A 24,881-nucleotide genomic window follows, 5' to 3' on the forward strand; every position below is an offset into this window, starting at 1 on the left:
CATACTCTGTTAGAAATGCTACCATAAGGGGAAAAAAAGTCATATAGAAGATTTACAGAAGCATCTGAGGATAAGACTTCTTTCCTTCCCTTTCATTCCTGTGGGTTCCTTGCCTTGCTTCTTAATACGGATTCCTACTCAGTGATGTGGAAATCCTGTGTAGTGATGGCCTAGCCAGCACCTATCACATCTGATGACAAAGGTTTATTATTTTATTTCTTCCACACCCAGATCAACTTGGTTTCAAAGAGCTTTGATCCCACAGGCCTCACAATGCACTGGGTAGGGTCTTGCCCAGATTCATTCCACATAATCATCTCTTTGTGCTAGTTATATTATCAATCAAATCCCTGAAATATGGATATATAATTCTGGCCTGAAAATTAGGAAACCATCTCTCAAGGTACATTTAGTAATGATCTCCAATGTAAAAGTTTTCACTGGAACAAGAATACTGACACTTTATTGCCACAGTATTTTACTATTTTCCTAGGTGACAAGTGAATCTTCAATAATCCTTTGGCAGATCTTGGGGATCCTTTGACAGGCTGAAAGCAACGAACAAAAGCAAGGCCTTTTTGGGGGGGTTCTATCTGGCAATGACTTGAAATTTCTCAGATTTTCATTTTTTTCATGGTGGTCAATGGCTATTTACTACTGCTACTAACTTACTAAAAAGTTAACTAAAGTTGGTATTCTGGATCCACTTGTAGATATTAAGGACTCTAATTTAGTAATCTACTAAGTGATGTGGCTGCCATTCAACGCTTCGCATCCCTGTAAAATTTCCATTAAGCACATACATACACAGACAGTGGAAATTCCCATATTACCTAGAGGTATATTTTTGTTTAGTACATCAGAATATCAACAGTGCTATCTATAGGTTTCAACTTCTGTTATTCTTAGTTTAAAAAAATTTATTCTGTGATCTTAGAAATAGCTAGTACAAGACTGTGAAAATTAAATGCATTTGTATGTTCCATAAAAAAACCATGAAGTTTCATTTTATTTGTTCATGCTATTTATAGTGATGACCACATTTTGTGGATGTGAATGTGCCATTATGTGTCTGATTTCAAAATCAGTTTCTTCAAAGATAAAATGTGGCATGCATATTTATCTTCCTCATAAATTTTCCTTTAAACATTTCATAATTGTTCCCTATAATAACTCATGGGAAAAAGGCAGGTCTCAAAACTGGAGTTGGAACTCATTGCTCTATCTAGAATATTGCAATCATCTTATAGATATATGCCATTATCCATTCAACAAATATTTATTGAGTTTAAGTACCATGTTAATCCATGTAGGATTCTGTGATTTGTTAATTACTCAAGCAAATCACAATATGCTCCAACTCAATAAATAAAAATGAATGAACAAAGAGTTTACATGCTACTGCTGTAATCTGTGGCTGTATTTCTCAAAGGAGGTTCAGATGAAGTTTTCCAGTAAAGTTCATAAAGTTACAAGAGGGACAGACACAGGTAACTGGAACATTAGACCACATGAGGCATATTTATTCCACATCCACTCTGTAACCATGTAAAAATAATAGTAAGTTACATACCATGTATGTAAGCTTTTGGGATAAATTAAATTAAAAAAAGTAAATTTGTGGTTCTGAAAGAATATATAAATCTTTTTTTTTTTTTTTAAGACAGCGAGCAAGTGCATGTGCATGTGTGTTCACGTGAGGGTGGCACAGAGGGAGAGGGAGAAAGAATCTTAAGCAGGCTCCCGTGCTCTGTGTGGAGCCTGATGTAAGGCTCGATCTCATGACCCTGAGATCATGACCTGAAATGAAATTGATAGTCAGATGACTAACTGACTGAGCCACCCAGGTGCTCAAGAATATATAAATCTTTAAGAAGATGTCAAGACAAGTGAGACTGAGAACAATTGATGAATTTTATTTTTCGCTAAATTCCACCATGACTGGAATGTATTACTATGTACATCTAAAGTGACGAAACAAAAAGCCAAAGACTCCCCCAAATTACATATGTTATTTATATATTGCAACATCTCATTCATGACTTTCTAGGAAGCAAATACTCATCCTTCTCCATTCATCTCTACTGGCTGTACCAGTAATCACATACTAAAGTTTTGAAACTCCTTAGATTTCTACAATTATTTCAAGGGGATATATTGAAATGTTTTAAAAATAAAATCAATTTTAAATTAAAATGAATTTTAAATGCAGAATCACTATATTCCAAAATATCATAATTTAACATAATTCCAAAAGGAGAATGATGAGTTTTTCCTTATTCTATAACATCCACTTATACATTTTCAGTTTTTTCAGTTGTAATTAATACACATGATCTCAATCATTTTATAATCAATGGTATGCCTATAGGTGTGGGTATTTTTTTTTTTCCACACAAAACAGTTAAATTTTATATTTATGACGGTATAAATTTTATATTTGGGACAACTAGATATCCCTTATGGAAAAACCCTCTAACTTTAGTTCATTAGCATCACCTTCTCTGCAACAAATTAAGTCAGCCACAAGAAATAAAAATAAAAGAATAAAATTGTCCAAAAATTAAAAAAATGACTTAGAGCAGGATCCATAAATGAGCTTCAGGTCTGTGAATCTCTGAAACTGTATGCAAATCTGCATAACATGTACATTTTTCTGATGAGAGTGAGCACAGGTTTCATTGATTTTTCATGACGTAAAGAAGCTTAAAACCACTTACCTACTTTACTTGCTTTATAGTCAGTACTCCATCTCAATATTGCAGATTTTAAAAGAGAATCTATGTTTCAATAACACCTCTACTCTTTTTAAAAGGAGTCTAAACAAACATTGTATCAAAAGTAACTGTACAGCTATACTGTTAGTGTGAGGTTCAAGTATTCCATGCTTTTCTAGCAAGGATTAACTGCAAGTCATGGCACTGAGAAAGAAATACAGTCTGAACTTCCTAATCACTAGGTCAAGGCTACATGCCAGGGTTGGCACACATTACATTTTCTCTTGTCATCTCAGACTACCCATTCACACCTTTAACTCCTTGGTGCTAGCCTGCTTCGTTCTCCTCTGATTTCATCTTGCCCTGGGCAAAGAAACCAAGATAGATTAATGCTATTCTAGTCACCCTGATTCTATTTTAATTCCTGCTAAAAAGTAGCGTCTATGCTTTGGAAGCACACAAATTTAAACTATTTAAAAATAAAAAACTCTCATATTCTTTGAAAGTATGAAATTCAAAACCTCTTTTCAGTCTGAATTTGTGAGCATATGTTAAAGTCACAGGTATTAAAAAAAAAGTGAGTAAGGTAGCAAAAAATCTCAGGATGGCTTCTTGGGGAAGAACTGACAACAAACAGGATTGGTTTGAAAAGAGACTCCTTTTGTAACCACAAACTGATGAGACCTAGGGAAACCAAACTAGTAAACAGCTTTGTAATTTTTAGAAGTTAGTCTTTGGCACACAGCAGTACCTAGAAATGAATCATAACATTTTACATTTTCATACCAACTATACCAGCCTCTCCATAATCTTAAAAGCTCAAAGATTTTATGAAAAATACAAACATTACAAATAAAAGCACTAACAAGAGACTAAAACCATAGTCCTATAATTAAAATTGTTACACTTCTTTAACATAACTAAGAAAACATCATCTTTAGGGTTCAGTGATCAAAGTAAATTTGCGCTTCTTATTCTTATGTGATTTATTTACTCTAAAATATAAAGAAAAAAGCTTCAAAACAAACCACACACCAAAAAACCCACCAAAACTAAAAAACAAAAAAAGAAGCTTCAGAGTCAAAACTTCAATACCATTTTTATTAAAATATATGAACAAAAGCTTTATGTCACACACTTTATTATATGACAGAAAGTAATTTTTGTTGGCTGTATGCTCCAATGTACAAAGGCACATGAAAATGGCCTAGCAAAAATTTAATGATACTGGGAAAGAATGATTTAGTGTATTTTACCAAATCTATAAACTTAATTGTGAATTACTGTTTACTGGACATAGACTTTAAATAAAATACACCTATATGAAGGTACGGTAAGAGCAAGATAATTTTACACTGTTAACAGAAAGGAAGGTGACAGAGAATAACTTAAAATGCCCGTGATATAAACAAACACAATAATTAAACATTTTTATTTCATGTTATATAATTTTCATTTTAGGACTTAAGGTTGTTTGCCATCTATCAAACCAGTCTGGGCTTCTAGGAACTTTGGCTTACTGCAATGGTGGGTTAGGACTGGCTTTCTAACTATATGATATAAAATTTAGAGTGATCTTTGACTCAAATTCTTAAATCATCTGTCAATGCTTTACTACAGGAAGCTCATCTCTGATGGGTTATATTACTTCCCAAACTTGATTTCCTATACACCTCCAGCAAAAGCCTCTTCATCCTTCAAGTTTCAGCTTAAGAGTTTCCTTCTCAGTGGAGTTTTACCTGACACTCCTTTTTCCCCAGAAACAAAGGAAGGCACCTGTTATTTATTATGCTCACCAAACCTTTTGCACACTTTCATTATGGATTTTATTAAACGGAATAGTAATTGCTTGTCTGTATATCCATCTCCCCCTCCAGACTGAAGATTCTTAAAGGCAGCATGTACCAATTAATTACTTAATGAATATTTACTGAATGGGCTAAATTCTCTAGTTTTGAGGTTCCAGGTTTAGTTTTTAAATATCTTTAACAACTTTTCTACCAAATTAAATTTAAATTCAATGATATTTAAATGAAAACGGAAAAACTTTAAGAGTGATTCTGCAAAGTGAAATCTACTATTACTAGTAAAAGAAAGGCTCATAAGAAGCTTTTCATTTTGCTGTTCCTAGATTTATCTTATTCTCATCAAAGCCATTTGTTAAAGCTTTACAGTTGATTGGGGTTCATTTCTGGATGTCAAAGAAACCAAATTCTATTAGGGAAATGCAAATCAAAACCACAATGAGATACCACCTACCACCCATCAGGATGGCTATTATCAGAAAAAAAACCACACCAAAACAGAAAACAATTAGCACTGGCAAGAACGTGGAGAAATTGGAATACTTGTGCATTGCCAGCAGTAATGTAAAAGTGGTATAGCCTCAGTGGAAATATGGAAACTCTTCAAAAAAAGTAAATACAGAATAATCATATATGATCCATCAATTCCACTTCTGGGTACATACTCAAAAGACATGAAACCAGAGCCTTGAACAGATATTTGTATACCCATGTTCAAGGCAGTATTATTCACAATATCCAAAAGGTGGAAGCAACACAAGTGTTCATCAACAGATGAATGGATAAACAACATATGGCACATATACACAATGAGCTATTATTCAGCCTTAAAAAAGGAAATTCTGACACATGCTACAGCATGGATATACCTGAAAGAGATTATGCTAAGTGAAATAAGCCTGTCACAAAAGAAAAATACTGTATGATTCCTCTTTTTTTAAAAGATTTATTTATTTGAGAGAGCACGCACGCATATTCACACACAAGCAGGGGGAGGGACAAAGGGAGAGGAAGAGAGAATCTCCGGCAGACTCCCTGTTTAGTAGGGAGCCCAACATAGTGCTCGATCCCACAACCCTGAGATCATGACCTGAGCTGAAACCAAGAGTCACTTAACCGACTGAGCCACCCAGGTGCCCCCGTATGATTCCTCTTATACAAGAAATAGCCAAATTCAGTCAGCCAGCTGTTTAGTGAATGGGAGCATAGGGAGTTTGTGTTTAAAGGTTACAGAGTTTCAGTTTGGGAAGATAAAAAAGTTCAGGACATGGATGGTGGTGATGGCTGCACAACAATGTGAATGTACTTAATGCTACAGAACTGTAGACTTAAAAATGGTTAAAATGATAAATTTTGTTATATATCTATTACCACAATTAAAATATCAATTAAAAAAATCAATTTCATCCATTTGAAATTTTCTGATGGATTAGAAGAGTCCTATTTGGTCATAATTCAACCATTATAATAATGAATGTCTTCTGTTAGACTGGTGATTTCCATGTATGGCAACAGAGACATTTATAATAAAAATAAATGTGTGAGGCTGTTTTAGTTTAGATCAAATTTAAAAATCATAGACTAAAAACCCTAAATTTGATTTTTTTTGTTGCTGTTCTGCCTATCAGGTTGAACACTGACTAGACAAGAAGCGAAACTGGTAAATCTTCTAACTGTGGTATCCAAATTAGAGACAGATGGGTAAAAAGAAATTTCTTTTTTTAGTGCACGCATGTGCACGCGCACGGGAGAGAAAGAGAGCGAGAGAGCGCGCACACACGTGTGAGCAAGGGGAAGGGCAAAGAGAGGAAAGATTCTTAAGCAGGCTCCACATGGAGCCTGACATGGGGCTCTATCTCAATACCCTGAGATCATGACCTGAGCCGAGATCAAGAGTCCAATGCTTAACCGACTGAGCCACCAGGGGCCCCTGAAAAGAAATTTCTACACAGGTTTCTCAAATACTTCCGAGCCTTCTCCTTCTCCCCTCACAATCATACACAGCAGTAGCAATGAAGATGGCTTATAGGTCCTCCTTAGAATATCAGAAGCAATGAGTTATAACTGAGACAGGCTGGAGACATGTTGTCAATCAAAAAACAGATCTTTTACACAGTATATCCAAAGTTTAATATTTAAAAATATCAAGCACAAAGACACAACCACAAAATTCTAAACAACAACATGAAAAAGCATATTGAAGTCAAAGAACAGAGACACAGGGTGAATCCTATTTATTTAGGAAAGAACTGGCACAGCCACCCCAACTTCTAGCAACCATCACCCTCATCAGTCAGCAGCCATCAACATCCAGGCAAGACCCTTCACCAGCAAAAAGATTACGACTTGCTGAAAGCTGAGACTATTGTTAGCATTTTTTAGCAATAAAGTATTTTTAAACAGAGGTATGTACATAGCTTTTTTAGACATATACTGCTGCAAACTTAATATAGTATAAACATAAATTTTATATGCACTAGGAAACCAAAAAATTCATTCGACTTGCTATATTGTGATACTCCCTTTATTATGTGCAGTGCTCTGGAACTGAACCCACAACATCTCCAAGGTATGCCTGTGCACTACACTTTCACAGCAGTCTGCATTAGTGGCCATGGATTCACAATGATGATACCATTTGATTATTATGTATACTGACATCATGACTGCACATTTACATACTGAAATAGGTATATTTAATAAGTGTATTTCTTTATTTTTCCTTCATATAACAACTTCAGTTTTGATGTTGATTTTTTAAAGAAGCTATTAAGTAGTCAGTCAGGTTATGTATTTAAACTTTAACACAGGATAAGAAGGGATGAAGAATTTATAAAATATTTGTTAGGGTCTGATAGGGTGGAAAAGCAACTAGGTACTTGGGAGACCAAAATATAAGTTATAAGACTGTTTTGGGTCTATAACAGAATCCCTTAAGTTAGAAGCTGCTGCTTTTACCATGAGCAGTACAGTATAGCCAGTATTCATACCAGGAAACCACAACAAATATTTCCAAGTACAGATTTAAACAGGGTAATGTATTAGGTAAAAAATTATAAACAATAACAACATAAAAATATATTGAAGTTAAAGAACAGAGATGCTAAGTGAATCCTACTTAGCTGTTTAGACAAGAAATGAAACAAAGAGTAGAAAACAGCAGGGTAGAAAAATGATAATTACCTTATTAATTTTATATTGCTGGGAACCTGAGAAACATGAAGAAAATAAAACATGTCCATACAAGGTAAAACAAACAGGACCCAGCAAATCTTGAAACTATTGTTACAAAAATTTGAAAATTAAACTTTAAGCAGAGAAATTATTATTTAGCAACACTGGGTCCAACTGACATAATTCTAAAAATTTATTTTTAAAAACACACAAGAGTATTTTAGCTTATTTGCAGTTCTTCCAGGGAGCAAGCAGTTCATTTACCTTGCATAATGACTATTAAAACTGTACTGCTGATCTGCAATTCTTGACTTCTACATGTAATGAAAAGAATTTACTTTAGCATGCAAAGAGTATTTGAGTACTTTCTATGTGCTCTGTAGTAAGCTAAGGACCACAGGTGATAAAAATAGATGACTTGGTCCCTGCCCACGTGGAGTTGATAAAACCTTAGTGATTTGGCCTTATTTACCTCAGATATCACCTAACTTCCTATTTCTACTCATGTATTTAAGATCAGACTAGAATTATTTTCTGATTTCAACATGGGACTCCCTGCATAGTTATCTAGAAAGCAACTGGATATTTTTGTTTAGATGTTAAGGAAAGAGGGCTGGACTTGAGATTGGAACCCAGCAAGCATAATGATGATAGTTAAAATTAAAAAAAAAAAAAACATGTATGAGACTGCCTATTATGAGTGTACAGAGGAAGAAGAGAATAAGAGCAAGAGATGGAATTCTCAAGGCTATCATTTAAGATACACATGGGAGAGAAGGAATAAGCAAAGGAGAAAGATCACCAGACAGGAAGGAAAACAGAGAAGTAGTATGGCAGAAACACAGGAAGAAGTTGCAAGAAGGAATTATTTCATATACCGTAAAGAGAAATGAGAACTGAAAAAAAGAGTGCTGAATTTAATAATTAGGAAATCACTGGTGGCTTTTGTCAACACAGTTTGAGTAAAGTTAAAAGGGCTACAGCGTATTGATTAAATGGGGATGAAGAGGAGAGTGGGGAAGTGGGGAGAGTGATTAACTACAGCTGGATCAAATGAAAGATTTTTTTTTTAGTGTAAACGAATCATATATTCAGGTTTGAAATGAAAAATCTGATAAAGACAGAGAAAAACAAAGCTATGAGAAAGAAAAAATTATTGAAGACCAGGGAATTACTAAATGTAATATGTTATCCCAGATGGGATTTTGAAGAAGAAAGAATTTTCTTGAAAAAATAACAATGTCTGAATAAAGTATGGAGCTTAACTAATAATAACGCGTTAGTATTGGTTCATTAGTGTAACAAGTGTAGCCTAGTAATATAAGATGTTAACAATAAGAGAAAGTGGGTGTGGGGCGTCTGGGTGGCTCAGTCAGTTGAGCATCCCACTCTTGATTTCAGCTCAAATCATGATCTCAGGAGCCTGAGATCGAGCCCTGAGAGCCCAACATCTGTCATCAGCAGGGAGTCTGCTTCTGTCCCTCCCCCTCTGCCCCTGCTCCAGCTCACAGGCTCTCACAGGCACTCTGTCTCTCTCTCTCTAAAATAAATAAATAAAATCTTATTTAAAAGAGAGCTAGAGGGGCACCTGGGTGGCTCAGTCGTTAGGCGTCTGCCTTCAGCTCGGGTCATGATCTCAGATCAAGCCCCACGTCGGCTCCCTGCTCAGCGGGAAGCCTGCTTCTCCCTCTCCCACTCCTCCTGCTTATGTTCCCTCTCTCGCTGTGTCTCTGTCAAATAAATAAATAAAATCTAAAAAAATAAAATAAAAATAAAAAATAAATAAAAGAGAGAGAGAGAAACTGGGTGAAGGGAATCTACAGGAATTCTCAGTATTCTTTTGCAACTTTTCTATAAATCTGAAAGTATTCTAAGATAAAAAAGTTTATTTTTTAAAAGTTAAAAAAATAGGGGCGCCTGGGTGGCTCAGTCGTTAAGCATCTGCCTTCGGCTCAGGTCATGATCCCAGGGTCCTGGGATCGAGCCCCACATCGGGCTCCCTGCTCGGCGGGAAGCCTGCTTCTCCCTCTCTCACTCCCCCCTGCTTGTGTTCCCTCTCTCGCTGTGTCTCTCTCTGTCAAATAAACAAAATAAAATCTTTAAAAAAATAAAAATAAAAAAATAAAAGTTAAAAAAATACAGTTCTCAAAAACAAGTACATCTACGAATGTAAGCAAATACACACACACACACACACACACACACACACACACGGCCATAGGTGCATTACACTAACCTAGTTTTTCTCATTTTGCATAGATCACTGACAACTTGATCTCAAGCTATAGGAAACATCATCATTAGGGAACTCATGGTCTAGGAGATATTATAAAAACTGTTAAAAGCATCTCTGATTACTTAAGAATTCTGACTTTTACTGTCTCCTAATAAATTCCTAAGTTTCTTTTTTTTTCAAATTCTGCAAATATGTGCTGGAAAAAGGGCTGATCAACACTGAGTAGGCACTGCACCAGTTTCCTTTAAATTTGCATAAAGAGTTGGAGCCATAAAGTCAGGGGGTCTGCTGAATATCTAGATAGAGGCCAGTGTCTTTACTTTTAAATTTCAATAGGAAAACACACGTTAGAGAACCACTTACCTTTCAATAGTAAAGAATCAAGTCCACCTTCACCTCTTTGTTAGCATTTTTCAAATTTGTATATTAAAGAGTACAGTGGAGAACTGAGATAAGCAAGAATATCTATATTCCCTTTGTAGTTCAGGAGATGCAAGAGTAAAGAAACAATTTCCTAGGTAACAGATGATTAAGACCTGAACCGACTACATACTACTTAAGCTTTGTCTACCAATTGCACTCAAGGCAAAGGACTCTTCAAAGCAAAATCTTACAATACCAATATGTAACACAAGTATTTACTGGGAAAAATGTGCTTGATACTATATGAGGCACTGTACCAAATTTCAGTAAAAATATCTGAACATTCTGAAATATCAAGCTACTTAGTATGTCATTTATTAAACTATCCTATAATTTAATTTTTAAAAATTCAATTTATAAATATTATGAGCATTGACTATATATTAGGTATTATGCTCAGTACGGTGGAAATACCAAAATAGAAGTTAGGGCCTCTGTTCTGGATAAAACTTCATTTAGAAAAAATAAGGCCTCTTAATAAGCACCAAAAAGAAACAAAATATCAAGTAAAATTTTGACTGAAATAGTAGTAACTCATTAGATGACTCGTTTTTTTTAAGATTTTATTTATTTGACAGAGAGAGAGACAGCGAGAGAGGGAACACAAGCAGAGGGAGTGGGAGAGGGAGAAGCAGGCTTCCCGCTGAGCAGGGAGCCTGATGCGGAACTCGATCCCAGGATCCTGGGATCCTAACCTGAGCCGAAGGCAGACGCTTAACAGCTGAGCCACCCAGCTGGCCCTGATGACTCACTTTTTTCCCTATAGAAAATTATCAAATACACCTTTCTGAACAGAGTTAAATGTATGACATAATTTCATTACAGATATAATAAAAGTTATTAACAAAAATGGAGTATATTTTTTCAGCATTTCCAATTTCTATTTCAATACCACAAACTTGTCAAACTTCAAAATAAAATTTTGAGTCCCTAAGGTTCAGAACAGACAAAAAGGAAATTAAAAACTTGAAAAAATTCCAAAAAATTTGCCATGCTATTCAAATCCAATTTATATGTACTGCATTTTATGGTAGATAACATTTTCAAGAGGAGATACACATTAAGGTACAAGCAAGTCCTAACTTTTTCTGGTCCCTAAAATATTACGTCAACTTGAGAATGGCCATTGCTGAGTAACTAAAAGAACTCTTGATCATTTCTCTCCTTTTCCTCTATAAACCTGTCACTCCAGAGTACCGCTGCCACCTAGAAATTTCTCCTAACTCATTTTCTAGCCTTGCCTCACTCTTGAACAGACTTAAGATGGCAGGATTGGGAATGAGAGATACAGGGAAAACTGCTGCTGTTGCTAATTCTCTTCCACACTGCTAAACTCCCTGGAAAAACTCTCTGGGTTCAAGTCTTGCCACTGGTATTCATTAGCTACTGACCTTGGAAAAGTCCACACTTTGAGCCCTTCCCTTTTCTTCACAAAAGCAAACATGGATAAAATATCTTTTTTTCTTTAATTAAGAAGACTTAGCTAGCCTTAAAATAAGATAACCATTTCTGTAATCAGGGGCTGAGCCTTTGGGACTCTGTGTCTGGAAAGAAGCAGTTTGAAGTTCAGTTCCTATGGCATGATAAGGATTAACAGCACCCCTTTGTACCTGGGCCCTAGGGTCAGGTTCAACCGAAAAGGAAGCTGAAAAAAGCTGCATACCTTTAAATATGTATAAAACCTCCAAAGAGATAATAATATCTACTTTTTTAAAAAAGGAAATATTCTGAGAAAAACCAAGCAGATATGCATCAAGAAAAGATGGAATTGAGAGATCCAATAAATTCTGGAAATAAAAAACAGTCATTTAAATTAAAAATTCGGAGGACAGGATGAACTCTAGACTGGACACAGGTGAGAGAATTAGTGAACTGGAAGCTAGAACTAAGGAATTCACAGTGAAAGCAGCACAGAGAGAAAATAGATGAAAAATATGAAAAAGAAGTTAAAAGCCATAGAAGACAGATTAGTATCAAGCAAGAGTTCTAGACTGAGAAAATTAAAGGCTGAGAAGCAATATTTAAAGAAAAAAAATGGCTGAAAAATTTTCTGAACCATAGCAATAAAGCCTTCAGATTGAAAGCAGACACAAGTGCAGAGCAGGAAAAACATGAAAAAATATGACAGATACAGCAAAATAAAATTGCAAAATATCAAGGACAAAGAGATAATCTTAAAATCAATGGGACACAGATTACCAACAGTAATGGCAATTAGATTAAAAACATATTTTATACCAGCAATTATAAATGTCAGAAAGCAGTTGAATAAGAAGTACCTTCAATATGTTGAAAGTAAATGTTAATCTAGAATTGTGTATCTACCTAAATTAGTGTTCAATAATAATTATGAAATAAAGACATAAAAACTAAAACAGATCATCCCTCCAAACCCTTGCTTAAAAATTACTAAAGGATGTATTTTATTAAAAAAGTGAACCCAGAGAGATGAGGTGGTACACAAGAAACAATGGTGAGTTAGATTAGTGATTGATTAGGGCTGGGGGCTAGAGGTTTGGGGGGATGGAAAGTGGAAGTTAATTGGCAGGGAGTTTCTTTTAGGGGGTATAAAAATGTTCTAGCATTGGACTGTGGTGATGGCTGCACAATTCTATGGATATACTAAAAAAACTGAATATTTTAAATGGGTAAACTGTACAGTATGTGAGATAAGTCTTAATAAAGCTGATAAAAGGAAAAAAGCAGAACCAAACTATTACATAATAGTAATGTGGAAGGTGAAAGAAGAAATACTGGAGTTAAAACTTAAATCCCTATATTATTTGTATGTGGATAGAGATACTCAACCGTTATAGGTAGAAAATCATGAAATACAATCCATAGCTTCTACCTCATCAAAGAAAAAAATATGAAAAGGAACTTACCAAATTCAATACAAAGCCAATCAAAATCCTAGAAAGATTCTCCACAGAATTAGACAAACCGATTATAAACAGCATATGGAATAGTAAAGTTCAATGCAATTCTGAAAGAAAAAAAAGGACTGGGGTCTGCTCAGCCAGATATCAAGACTTATAAAAATACTATAATTAAGACAGTGCATAACACTCCACTTAACATCAATGGATAGATGATCCAAGCAGAAAATCAACAAGGAAATTTGTTGGCTTCGAATGACACATTGGATCAGATGGATCTAACAGATATATTCAGAACACTCCATCCTAAAACAGCAGAATACACATTCTTTTCAAGTGCACATGGAACATTCTCCAGAACAGATCACATAGTAGGCCACAAAACAAGTCTCAACAAATTCAAAAAGATCAAAGTAATACCATGCATCTTTTCTGACCATAATGCTATTAAACCAAAAATCAACCACAAGGAAAAAACCTAGAAAGCACACAAATACATGGAGGTTAAATAACATGCTACTAAACAATGAATGGGTCAACCAAGGAATCATAGAGAAAATAAAAAAATACATGGAGACAAATGAAAATGACAACACAATTGTCCAAAATCCTTGGGATGCAGCAAAAGCTTTTTTTTTTTTTTTTAAGATTTTATTTATTTATCTGACAGAGAGAGAGAGTACAAGCAAGGGGTGTAGCAGAGGGAGAGGGAGAAGCAGGCTCTCTGCTGAGCAGGGAGCCCGATGTGGGGCTCAATCCCAGGATCCCAGGATCATGACCTGAGGCGAAGATAGACGCCCAACTGAGGCGCCCCAGCAAAAGCTTTCTAAGAGGGAAGTTTATAGCAATACAGGCCTATCTAAAGAAGAAAGAAAAATCCCAAATAAACGACCTATCCTTATACCTAAACGATCCAAAAAAAGAAAAACAAACAAAACCCAAAATTAGAAGGAAGGAAATTATAATAAAGATTAGAGCAAAAATAAATGAAATAGAAACTAAAAAAAAAAAAAAGAACAGATCAATGAAACCAGGAACTAGTTCTTTGAAAAGATCAAAAAAATTGATAAACCTTTAGCCAGACTCATAAAAAAAGAGAGAGAGAGAGAGAACACACAAATAAATAAAATCAGAAAGGAAAGGGGAGAAATAACAACCAGCACCACAGAAATACAAAAGATTGTAACAGAATATTATGAAAAATTATATGCCAACAAATTGGACAACCTAGAAGACATGGATAAATCCCTAGAAACACATAGCCTCCCAGAAATGAATCAGGAAGAGATAGAAAATTTGAACAGACCAATTACCAGTAGTGAAATTGAATTAATAATCAAAAAACTCCCAACAAACAAAAAGTCCAGGACCAGATGGCTTCACAGGTAAATTCTACCAAACATTTAAGGAAGAGATAATACCTATTCTTCCCAAACTTGTCCAAAAAATAGAAAAGGAAGGAAAACTTTTTAATTCATTCTATGAAGCCAGTATTACCCTGATACCAAAACCAGATAAAGACACTACAGAAAAAGAGAACTACAGGCCAATATCTCTGATCAACATAGATGCAAAAATCCTCAACAAACTATTAGCAAACCAAATCCAATGATACATTAAAAAAATGATTCATCACAATCAGTGGGACTTATCTCTGGGATGCAAGGGTGGTTCAATATTCACAAGTCAATCAATGTGATACATCACACCAATAAAAGAAGGGATAAAAACCATATGATCATTTCAATAGATGCAGAAAAAGCACCTGACAAAGTAGGACATCCATTCATCCCACAACAAAGTAGGATTCAAGGGAACATACCTTAACATAATAAAGTCCAATATAAAACCCCACAGCTAACATCATACTCAATGGGGAAAAACTGATAACGTTTCTCCCAGGATCAGGAACAAGACAGGGATGTCCACTCTCAGCACTGTTATTTAACAAAGTACTGGATTTAACATAGTACTGGAAGTCCTAGCCACAGCAATCAGACCTAAATGTGACACCTGAAACTATAAACATCCTAGAAGAGAGAAAAGGCAGTAATTTTTCCAACACTGGAGGCAGCAAATTTTTCTAGGTATGTCTCCAAAGGCAAGGGAAATAAAAGCAAAAATAAACTATTGGGACTACATCAAAATAAAAAGCTTCTGCACAGCAAAGGAAACAATCGACAAAACTAAAAGACAACCTACTGAATGGGAGAACATATTTGCAAATGACATATCCATTAAAGGTTTAGTATCCACAGTATATAAAGAACTTATACAACACCCATAAAGCAAATGATCCAATTAAAAAATGGGCAGAAGACATGAATAGATTTTCTCCAAAGAAGAAATACAGATGGTCAAAAGACACATGAAAAGATGCTTAACATCACTTGTCATCAGAGAACTGCAAATCAAAACTACAATGTGATATCACCTCACACCTATCAGAATGGCTAAAATAAAAAACACAAGAAACAATTGGTGTTGCAGAGGATGTGGAGAAATAGGAACCCTTGTGCACTATTGGTAGGAGTGCAAACTGGTGCATCCACTATGGAAAACAGTATGGAGAGTCCTCAAAAAGTTAAAAATGGAACTATCCTATGAACCAGTAATTATACTACTGGGTATTTATCCCCCAAATACAAAAACTCTAATTGAAAGGGATACATGCACCCTTATGTTTATAGCAGCATTACTTACAATAGCCAAATTATGGAAGCAGCCCAAGTGTCCATCAATAGATAAATGGATAAAGATGTGTTATACTGATGTGAGGAATTTGAGAAACAAGACAGAAGATCATAGGGAAAGGGAGGGAAAAATGAAACAAGATGAAACCAGAGAGGGAGACAAACCGTAAGACACTCTTAATCTCAGGAAACAAACTGGGGGTTGCTGGAGTGGAGGGGGGTGGGGGGGAGGGGCTGGCTGGGTGATGGACATTGGGGAGGGTCTATACTATGGTGAGCGCTATGAATTGTGTAAGACTGATGAATCACAGATCTGTACCCCTGAAACAAATAACACATTATATGTTAATTTAAAAAATTAAAAATAAATAAAAATAAAAATAAAAAAGATGTTTTACATATATACACACACACATACAATGGAATATCACTCAGTCATAAAAAAGAATGAAATCTTACCATGTGCAACAAGTATAATGCAAGTATAATATTAGCAAGTATAATGCTAAGCGAAATAAGCCAGTCGTAGAAAGACAAATACATATGATCTTGCTTAAGAAACAAAACAAATGAGGGGCGCCTGGGTGGTTCAGTCGTCAAGCGTCTGCCTTTGGCTCAGGTCATGATCCCAGGGTCCTGGGATCGAGCCCCGCATCAGGCTCCCCGCTCCGTGGGAAGCCTGCTTCTCCCTCTCCCACTCCCCCTGCTTGTGCTCCCTCTCTCACTGTGTCTCTCTCTGTCAAATAAACAAATAAAATCTTAAATAAAAAAAAAAAGAAACAAAACAAATGAGCAAAGGGAAGAGAAAGAGCCTAACTAAGAAACAGACTCTTAACTATAGAGAACAAACTGATGGTTACTGGAGGGGGATGGGTGGGAGGACGGGTGAAATAGGTGAAGGGGATTAAGAGTGCACTTACCATGATGAGCACTGAGTAATGTATAGAATTGCTGAATTGCTATATTGTACACCTGCAACTACTATAACACTGTATGTTAATTACACTGGAATTAAAATTAAAAACTTAATAAAAAAGACAGTGCATTATTGGTACGCCAGATCAATAGGTGAATGAAACTAAATAGAGAATCTAGGAAGAGAACATGATATGTGAAAGAGAATGCTGGTATATAACAGAGAAAGCAAACAACATCCATTAGTGGGGAAAGCATGGCTCATTCAATAAAAAGTACTGGGACAAATAACTTTCCATATGGGAGAAAGTAAAGCAAATTCTCTATTCCATACATAAAAATCAACTCCAGATATACTAGAGACCTAAATGTTGAAAAACTAAATTTTAAGACAATTTGAAGAAAACACTAGAAAAATAGCTCTATGATCCTGGTATAGGAAAAGACTATCTAAACAACTAATAAAGACCAAAATCATTAGTCCTAATAAATTTACCTACAAATAAATTTAAAATTTCTCTATCAAAAAAAGACACCATCAACAAAGTTAAACACATACAAGGGACGAACTGGAAGAAAAGATTTACAACCACAACAAAGAATAAGAATACAGACTACAGAAAGAACTAACAGGGAAAAGACAAACTATCCAATAGAAAAATGAGAAATCTATTCATATGAGTGAAATACAGGACACTTGAATCTCACTAGCAATCAGGAAAATGCAAACAAGAACAAAATAAAATACAATTCACACCCATCCATATCGGTAAATTTCTTCAAGTCCGACAGTACAAAGTGTTGACCAAGAGGTAGGGAAAGGGGAACTCTCACGTTTTAGAAAATAATTTGGCAATACATGTAACAGTTATAATGTACACACCCCATTACAGCAATTCCACTTCTAAGTATTTCAATAAAAAACAAACAAACACAAAACATAAACATAAATAAGAATGGCCACTGCAACATTTTTTGTAATAGAAAAAAATGACAACAATCCAAATATCCATTTGGGAAGAAGAGACTCTTAGAAGACTGAGTAGGACGAGGTTGCTTTATTTTGTAGTTTGAGAGCCTAGCAACATGCTATCACAGATTAGGTGTTCAGAAAATGTTCGAGTGAATGAGTAAATAAATGAAAAAGAAATAAATGAGAAAGTTTTTGTTATATGGAGAACTAAAACTAGACAAAAATCCTTGCCTTCATGAGATAAAGGAGACAAGTAATTATAGAGTATGTTAAATAGTGTTAAGTACTTAGAGAAATAAAAAGCAGGTAAGGGGGATAGGGAAGTACTGGGGAGGGTTACAGTTTTATATCGAATGTCCAGAAAGGCCTCATTGATAAGTAACAACTGAATAAAGACTTGAAGGGAGTAAAGGAACCAGCAGATAAGGGGATGGGGGGAGTTGGGAAGGGTGGCATTCCAGGCAGAGGTAACAGCCAGGGCAAAGATCCTGAGATTGAAGTATGCCTGACACTTCTGATGAACTGCAAGGCAGCAGTGTGGATAAAGCAAAGTGAGGGAAGAGTGATGGGAGATGAGAAGTGGTTTCGGGGGGGGTTAAGGTGGGGGGGAGGGTGCACAGAGAGATACAGATCAAGAACAGACTTTACTCTGAGCAAGAAAGCAAATCCTTAGAAGGTTTTAAGCGCAGGAATTACATGATCCAACTTGTGTTTTTAATAAGATCACTGTGCTGCTATGTTGAAAACAGACTGCAGGGATTGAAGGGATATTTAATGACAATAATAGCAATCATAAGGTTCTTTTGGAGGATCTAAGCAAAGTCCCTACTTCAGTGCTGCTGGGATACTTGGGATTCCTCTAATGCTTGACCTCCCTATTAAATGAAAAAGTGGGTATCTAAGAATATGTGTCTAAAGATAGAGATAAAAGGAGCAAATATTCAAAGATCTGGGTTCTTAAACATTAAATTCCTGAGGTTAAAACTTAATTAGCTACACCAAAATAATACTACCATAGGCCTGTGTGCCTCCTTTTCCTACTCTTGAGAGAAAGGCAAACTGATCTGAACTAATCATCTAAACTGATGCTGAAATAAATGATACTGATTCATTAATTCAACCCACATTTGGTGGGTGGGTACGTACAATGAAATGGGCCAGCTGCTGTCTTGAGTACAAGGGATATAAAGATGAATAAGGTTATGTCCCTGCCCTAAGATATTTACAGTCTAGTGAGTGAGATACCTAGACTTATATTGTGTGCTATATAGAAACAGGAACACACTTTTAATGTTACCCAGCAGCACTAACAGAAATATAACATGTGTCACAAACGCAAGCCACATATACAATTTTAAAATTTCTAGTAACCACATTAGAAAAATAAATAAAAAGAAACAGGAAAAATTAATTGAAATATTTTACTTTACCCAATATAGCCTAAATACTAACATGTAACCAACATAAAAATTGAGATATTTTACATTATTTTTTGTACTGTTTTTTAAATCTTGTGTGTATTTTACACTTAAGAATGTCTTGATTCAAACTAGCCACATTTCAAGTATACTGGACAGCACAATTATACAGGACTGATCTATTTTCTAGAAAACTGAAAAGAATTTGAGAGTTACGAGTATAGGACAAAGTAAAATAGAGTGAGGCTTGCACATATTCACATGTTGAAGGAAAAGACTAGGGTAAACATACTATATAGATAATTGATAGGGAGTGTGGAGAGCAGGATGAAAGAACAAAATTAAGAGCACAAGTGGACTGGTTAGTTTGGAAAAGAGGACAGTCACACCTTTCTTTGTGACAGGTGGAAAGGGAAGAATTAAATACAGATATAAACAAGTTTGGTAAGTGTGAGAAAACAAAGTTGAAAGAGTTTAGGTTAAGAGCTTGCCATCTTTCTCAGCGAATTAGAAGACAATCTCACCAGCCCTTTCGCTATTGCCAATACAAATCTGAAGGCACTACTTTACAGAACAATTTAAGAAACAGTATCCGGGTATGACAAGATTAAGTTTTATTTTTGTAAAATTACAGTACTTTTCTAACTTTCTTCTGGAGTGGTCAATCTTGAATTTTGTCATTTTATCTCTAAACACAGAAGCAATACTATGGATTCATTCTTTCTTTCCTTACCTATTCATTTATTCAGCATACATGTACCCAATGTCTACTCTATGTCAAGTACAGTGAGACACTGAACATACAGCAATTAATAAGGCCTACATTTGTATCTCCAGTATTTAGCATTATAATGTCTGCACACAGTAAGTGCTTTAAAAGCACAGCATTACACTGTCCTGTAAAGAAATATTACACGTCAACTAAAATACACATTAGCAAAGGCTTTCATTTAAAAGTCTAAAGAAGTGAGGTGCCTGGGTAGCTTAGTTGGTCAAGCATCCGACTCTTGATCTCAGCTCAGGTCTTGATCTCAGGGTTGTTAGTTCAAGCCCATGCCTAGCATGGAGCCTACCTTAAAAAAAAAGTCTAAAGGAGTGCTGTCCAACAGAATTTTCTGTGATAATGAAAATGTTCTACTCTGAACTGTCCAATATGGTAGCTAATAAGCACATGAATTTTTAATTTAATTAATTGAATTAAATTTTAATTTTAATGTGGTTAATGGCTACCATACAAATCCAAATATTAGCATACAGTGAGTAGCTAATAGAATTACCACTATTATAATCAAGGTGCTATCATCTCTAAGGGATTAATACACATAATATGCTGTCAGAATAATGCGTACACTATGAATACTAGTTGTACCAGAAAAACATCATAAGAAATTTTGCTTAAAATTTTCTTAGTGTAAACTAACTTTAGCACTGTGAGCCAAAAAAAGAACAAAAGAAAAAGAAAAAAGATATGCCAATCTTTTTTTTTTTTAAGATTTTTAAAATTTATTTATTTGACAGAGAGAGAGAGAGACAGCGGGAGAGGGAACACAAGCAGGGGGAGTGGGAGAGGGAGAAGCAGGCTTCCCACCCAGCACGGAGCCCAATACCGGCCTGATCCCAGGACCCTGGGATCATGACTTGAGCTGAAGGCAGCCGCTTAACCAACTGAGCCACCCAGGTGCCCCGAGCCAATCTTTTCTTTTCACTCTACTTCCCCAAGTTGGAAAACATCAACCTTTTGAGTTTTCTCATTGTGTCAAGAAATGAAAATACTTTGTGGAAATAAGGAGTCAAAATTTTCTTAAATTATAAAGTACTAGAGCGTAGGAATTACTTTTGTAATAAAATGACAGGAAACTTTTTTTTGGCAAGACAACCTAAGTTGTTGAAAATCAGGATTCATATAATGAATAAAGTGTTTATAATTAAAAAAAAAAAAAAACTGTCCCTGCAATTTAATTTCCCCAAGTTTGTCCCACTTAGCTGAATTTTTAAAATGAACCTATTGTTAAAAGACATGGTGACAAAATCCACTGAGCAAATGGAAGCATAATCTAAACTACACTGAGCTGAATAATTCCTGGTGTAGTAACTAAAATAGCTGTCCGAGATAGCAAAATATACTTTCATTACTCTGTGTATCCACTATCCATAATGTATAATTTAAGTGACTGTACAAACTTAATCAGAGATACAAAGTCCTACACTGGCACAGATCTGATTACATACTTAGAAGATCTGATAACTTAAAAGTAAAACCAGTGAGGTGAGCAACTAAAAGTCAGAGATAGCATTTTTTACGCACAGCAACTTGTTCAACTTGTTAATCACCCAGTAAGGCAGGTGTCTTGTAAATTAACCATACAACTTCCTGCCCTTCCTTTTAGTTGTGTTCATTTGAAGCCATTTTAAAAAACATTACCAGATTGCCTGTCTTGAAGATGAGAGTGGTTATACAACTGAGATTTTATTCAGGTTAACAGAAATACCTAACACTTAGAAGCGATGTCTTAATCTACTAGGAAAAGCTTTAAGAAAACCACTTTTGAATGATCTTCCTACCACACAAAAACAGTACTAGGTAAATAAACCTTCTATACATGAAGACTGGCAAATCAAAAGCATGAGATCAGACCTGTAATAATTAACTTTCAGAGTCAAGTTGTGCTATGGCTTATTGCAACAAGGCCAAGGTATTACAATATAGTATTATAATGACATCATTAGCTTAGTTTCCTAATAAGGCATATATACGGAATACCTGAATTTACAATTAGCTAAAAATAGGAAGACAACATTTGTTTGAACGGCAGGCAGTTCCAGTTTTATTTATAAGATATTTTTCTGAGCGATGCCCTTTGCAAAATGAATTAACAGAAGGCTGGCTCTGAAACAGATTTAACATTAAAATGCTGTTCTAGAGCAGGGAAAAAGAGGTATAAATGTTTCAGTCCCACAAAATCTTTACAGTGCCACGAAAGTCGTTTTTGGGGCGTTGCCTTTTGAATCAGTAAATGAGAACACTGAACTGTAGAAGCATTAATTAATGCAACTTAAAAATTAAGCAGCAATCAGCAAAAGACCTCATCAAAGAGCTAAGGTTAGGCTTCTTCAGGCAGGAACAATTTCTGTCCTCATTGTCACTGTCACCTTAGTGCTGTATTTTCTGGGCTATAGTTGCCAGGAGGCAGGAAAGATTTTTCTCTCTGAATTAATTCTGAGAAAGGTGGCGCTTTTTATATGCCTTAAATCACTCTTTTTTTCTCCAGATGTTCCAGTAAAACTGAGAAGTTAACCACTGGTCCCGAACCTGTGTCGTTCAAACTACCTTGAGAGAACGGGAAAAAGTAAGGTTCACAATCCAAAAGTTTGACTTGGGGTGGGGTGAAGACAAGGTAAGAGGGAAAAACAGTCCTTCAAAACTTCCGTACCCCTCTTTTCCGAAAGCAGACGGGGTGTTAGAATATTTTCTTTCCCTCACCTCGGGCTTGAGTAAAATTTCTTCCGAGGCGAGTGGTTACATTAGATAAGGTACCCTCCTCCTTGACAACTAACCAACACTGAATCGTGACACCCTAACTGAAAACAGTGACAAGGAGGAGCTGAAGATAAGTCCTCCCCTTCCTTCAAACGTGTCCCAAATTGTTAGGGGCAGGAAGCAGAAGCCTCTCGTCTCCCCCCAACACCTACTCTCTTTCCGTTCCCTCGCCCTGTTTCCTCAGCGGGGACGCCGAGCCCGCTCGGGACCCCCGCTTGCGGCCGCGGCGCCCAGGAGCGGCGAGAACCAAGGAAACCAGAAGCGCGGGCAGGAAGCAGCCGCCTCCCGCCCGCCTCGGCGTCCCGGACTCGGAGGCGAGATTCGTGCGGGAGCTGTGCGGGGCTTTCCGGCTCGGGCCCCGCGCCCGCCTCCGCCGCGGCCTAGCCCGGCGCCCGCGCCCCGGCCTCGCGGCTCCGCGCCGCCGGCCCTTCCCCGCCGGCCGGGCCCGAGAGGCCGCGCGGCGGCAGACGTCCGGGAGGAGAGGAGGCACTTACCAGCTGCTGCCGGACCCAGCGCCACATGCCCCCGCCGTCGCCGTCCCGGTCCCGCGGGACGCGGGGGCCGAGGGGCTGCAGGTGGAAGCTGACGAGCCAGAGGGGGAAGCGGGAGTGCCCCTCTGGCTGAAGTTCCGCTCGCCACCGCCGCCACCTCACTCCCCGCGCCGGGTCCCCATTTCGCCGCGCCGGCCCCGAGGTCCTACAGGCGCGGCCCCGGCGCCGCCCCCGCCCGGCGCAGCTGAGCCTGCCGCCGCGCCGCAGCCACCTTCATTATTGACCGTTGTCACCCGAAGCACCACCACAACCCCACCCCCGCCCAGCCCGGTCCCTCAGCCCCACCCGGGCCCGCCCCCGGCGCCCCGGCCCGCCCCCGGACGTGACGAAAAGGGCTGTGCAGACGGAGGGGCCCGGCTCGCCGAGCAGCCGTCAGGAGCTGGGGGTCAGCGGGGTGGGCGGGACCGGCAGCGGGCCTGGCCAGGCGCGGCTTCTCCAACGCGGCTTCTTCCTTCTGTTCCACGCCCCCCACCCCCCCTTCTCCCAATCCAGGGGTAGGATTAAATCGCGTCTGTCTCCGGAGTCTGCAGCCTCTTGCCGACTCCTCTGTTTCTACCTCCTGTTGCAGGTCTGTGGCTGTCTGCCTTCTTTGGTCCCCCCGGTCCCCCAATACGCATACGCACATTCTCGAGTGTAGTGACTGAAAGTTAATTCCCAGAGGTCTCCAGTTTGGGTTCAATTAAATTGTCGAAGTCTTTTTCTCATTGCATAACGCAGCCCTCTTCTTAAGCAAATGACTGAGCTGGAGCAAGGGGAATCTTGATCACTGCCTCTAATTTTGAGAAGGGTTGAAACTGCCCCTGTGCCTGATTCAGTCTGGACCACCGTTTCCCGGAGAATGGACGAGATACTCTGTTTTTCTGTGCTAAATTGAACAGGTGGGGGGGGGGGCAATATTTTGTATGGAAAGGTAGTTGTTTACTGTTAACTGTCAAACTCCTGCAATCCAAAACACTCTAGAAGTAGCAAGACCTAGGTAAGATAAGGGTGTGTATAAATAAAGGTAAGGAGGAATGAATGTAAAAGCAACTAGAACAAGGCTTTGACTTGGCAGGTTGAAACGAAGCGCTAGATCTCCGTCTAGTTCAAAAGTAGCCCCATGTGCATCTTGAGTGTTATATATGTATCGTGTGCAGTATTTTTGCTGAATTAACACTTCAACATACAGGTGTTTGTGGTTAAAACAATTTTTTTAATTAAGAGAAAACAGAAATGAGAGTAAATGACCAGGCAAGTTATTGCATATATACATAATCTTTTAGTTTCAATAAATATACCATATTATATAATGATTATCCAGTGCCACAAATAGAGCCTTTCCTTAGGGATATTTATGATCTATAAAACTAGCAGTGGAATTTTATATTATAAATAATCCAAGTACAGAAATTAGCTAGATATTAAGAGAAAAAAGTAGTCTCACTTTTGTTCTCATGACTGAACCTTGCTTTATGACCCTAAAAGGAAGTTTGAGATATATTTACTTATTGTTATAGTAATAAAATATGACTACCATTCATGGAGCACTTGTGTGTCCCAGGCCCTGTACTAAGCTCTTT

General features: G+C 37.2%; 1 protein-coding gene across 6 annotated transcripts in view; it reads right to left on the reverse strand.

The window, feature by feature from the left end:
- The window catches only part of ATP11B (ATPase phospholipid transporting 11B (putative)), a 122,398-nt gene extending 98,861 nt beyond the window's left edge, over positions 1 to 23,537 (reverse strand). For all 6 annotated transcript variants that reach the window (XM_032407109.1, XM_032407106.1, XM_032407110.1 and 3 more), the window contains exon 1: positions 23,266 to 23,537. In XM_032407109.1, coding sequence (XP_032263000.1) covers positions 23,266 to 23,292 — 27 coding nt within the window. In that variant the 5' untranslated portion in view covers positions 23,293 to 23,537. The remainder of the gene's footprint in view (positions 1 to 23,265) is intronic.
- Between the last annotated feature and the right edge of the window lie 1,344 nt (positions 23,538 to 24,881).

The sequence above is a fragment of the Phoca vitulina genome, unplaced genomic scaffold (assembly GCF_004348235.1).
Source record: "Phoca vitulina isolate PV1807 unplaced genomic scaffold, GSC_HSeal_1.0 scaffold8, whole genome shotgun sequence".
NCBI lineage: Eukaryota > Metazoa > Chordata > Mammalia > Carnivora > Phocidae > Phoca > Phoca vitulina.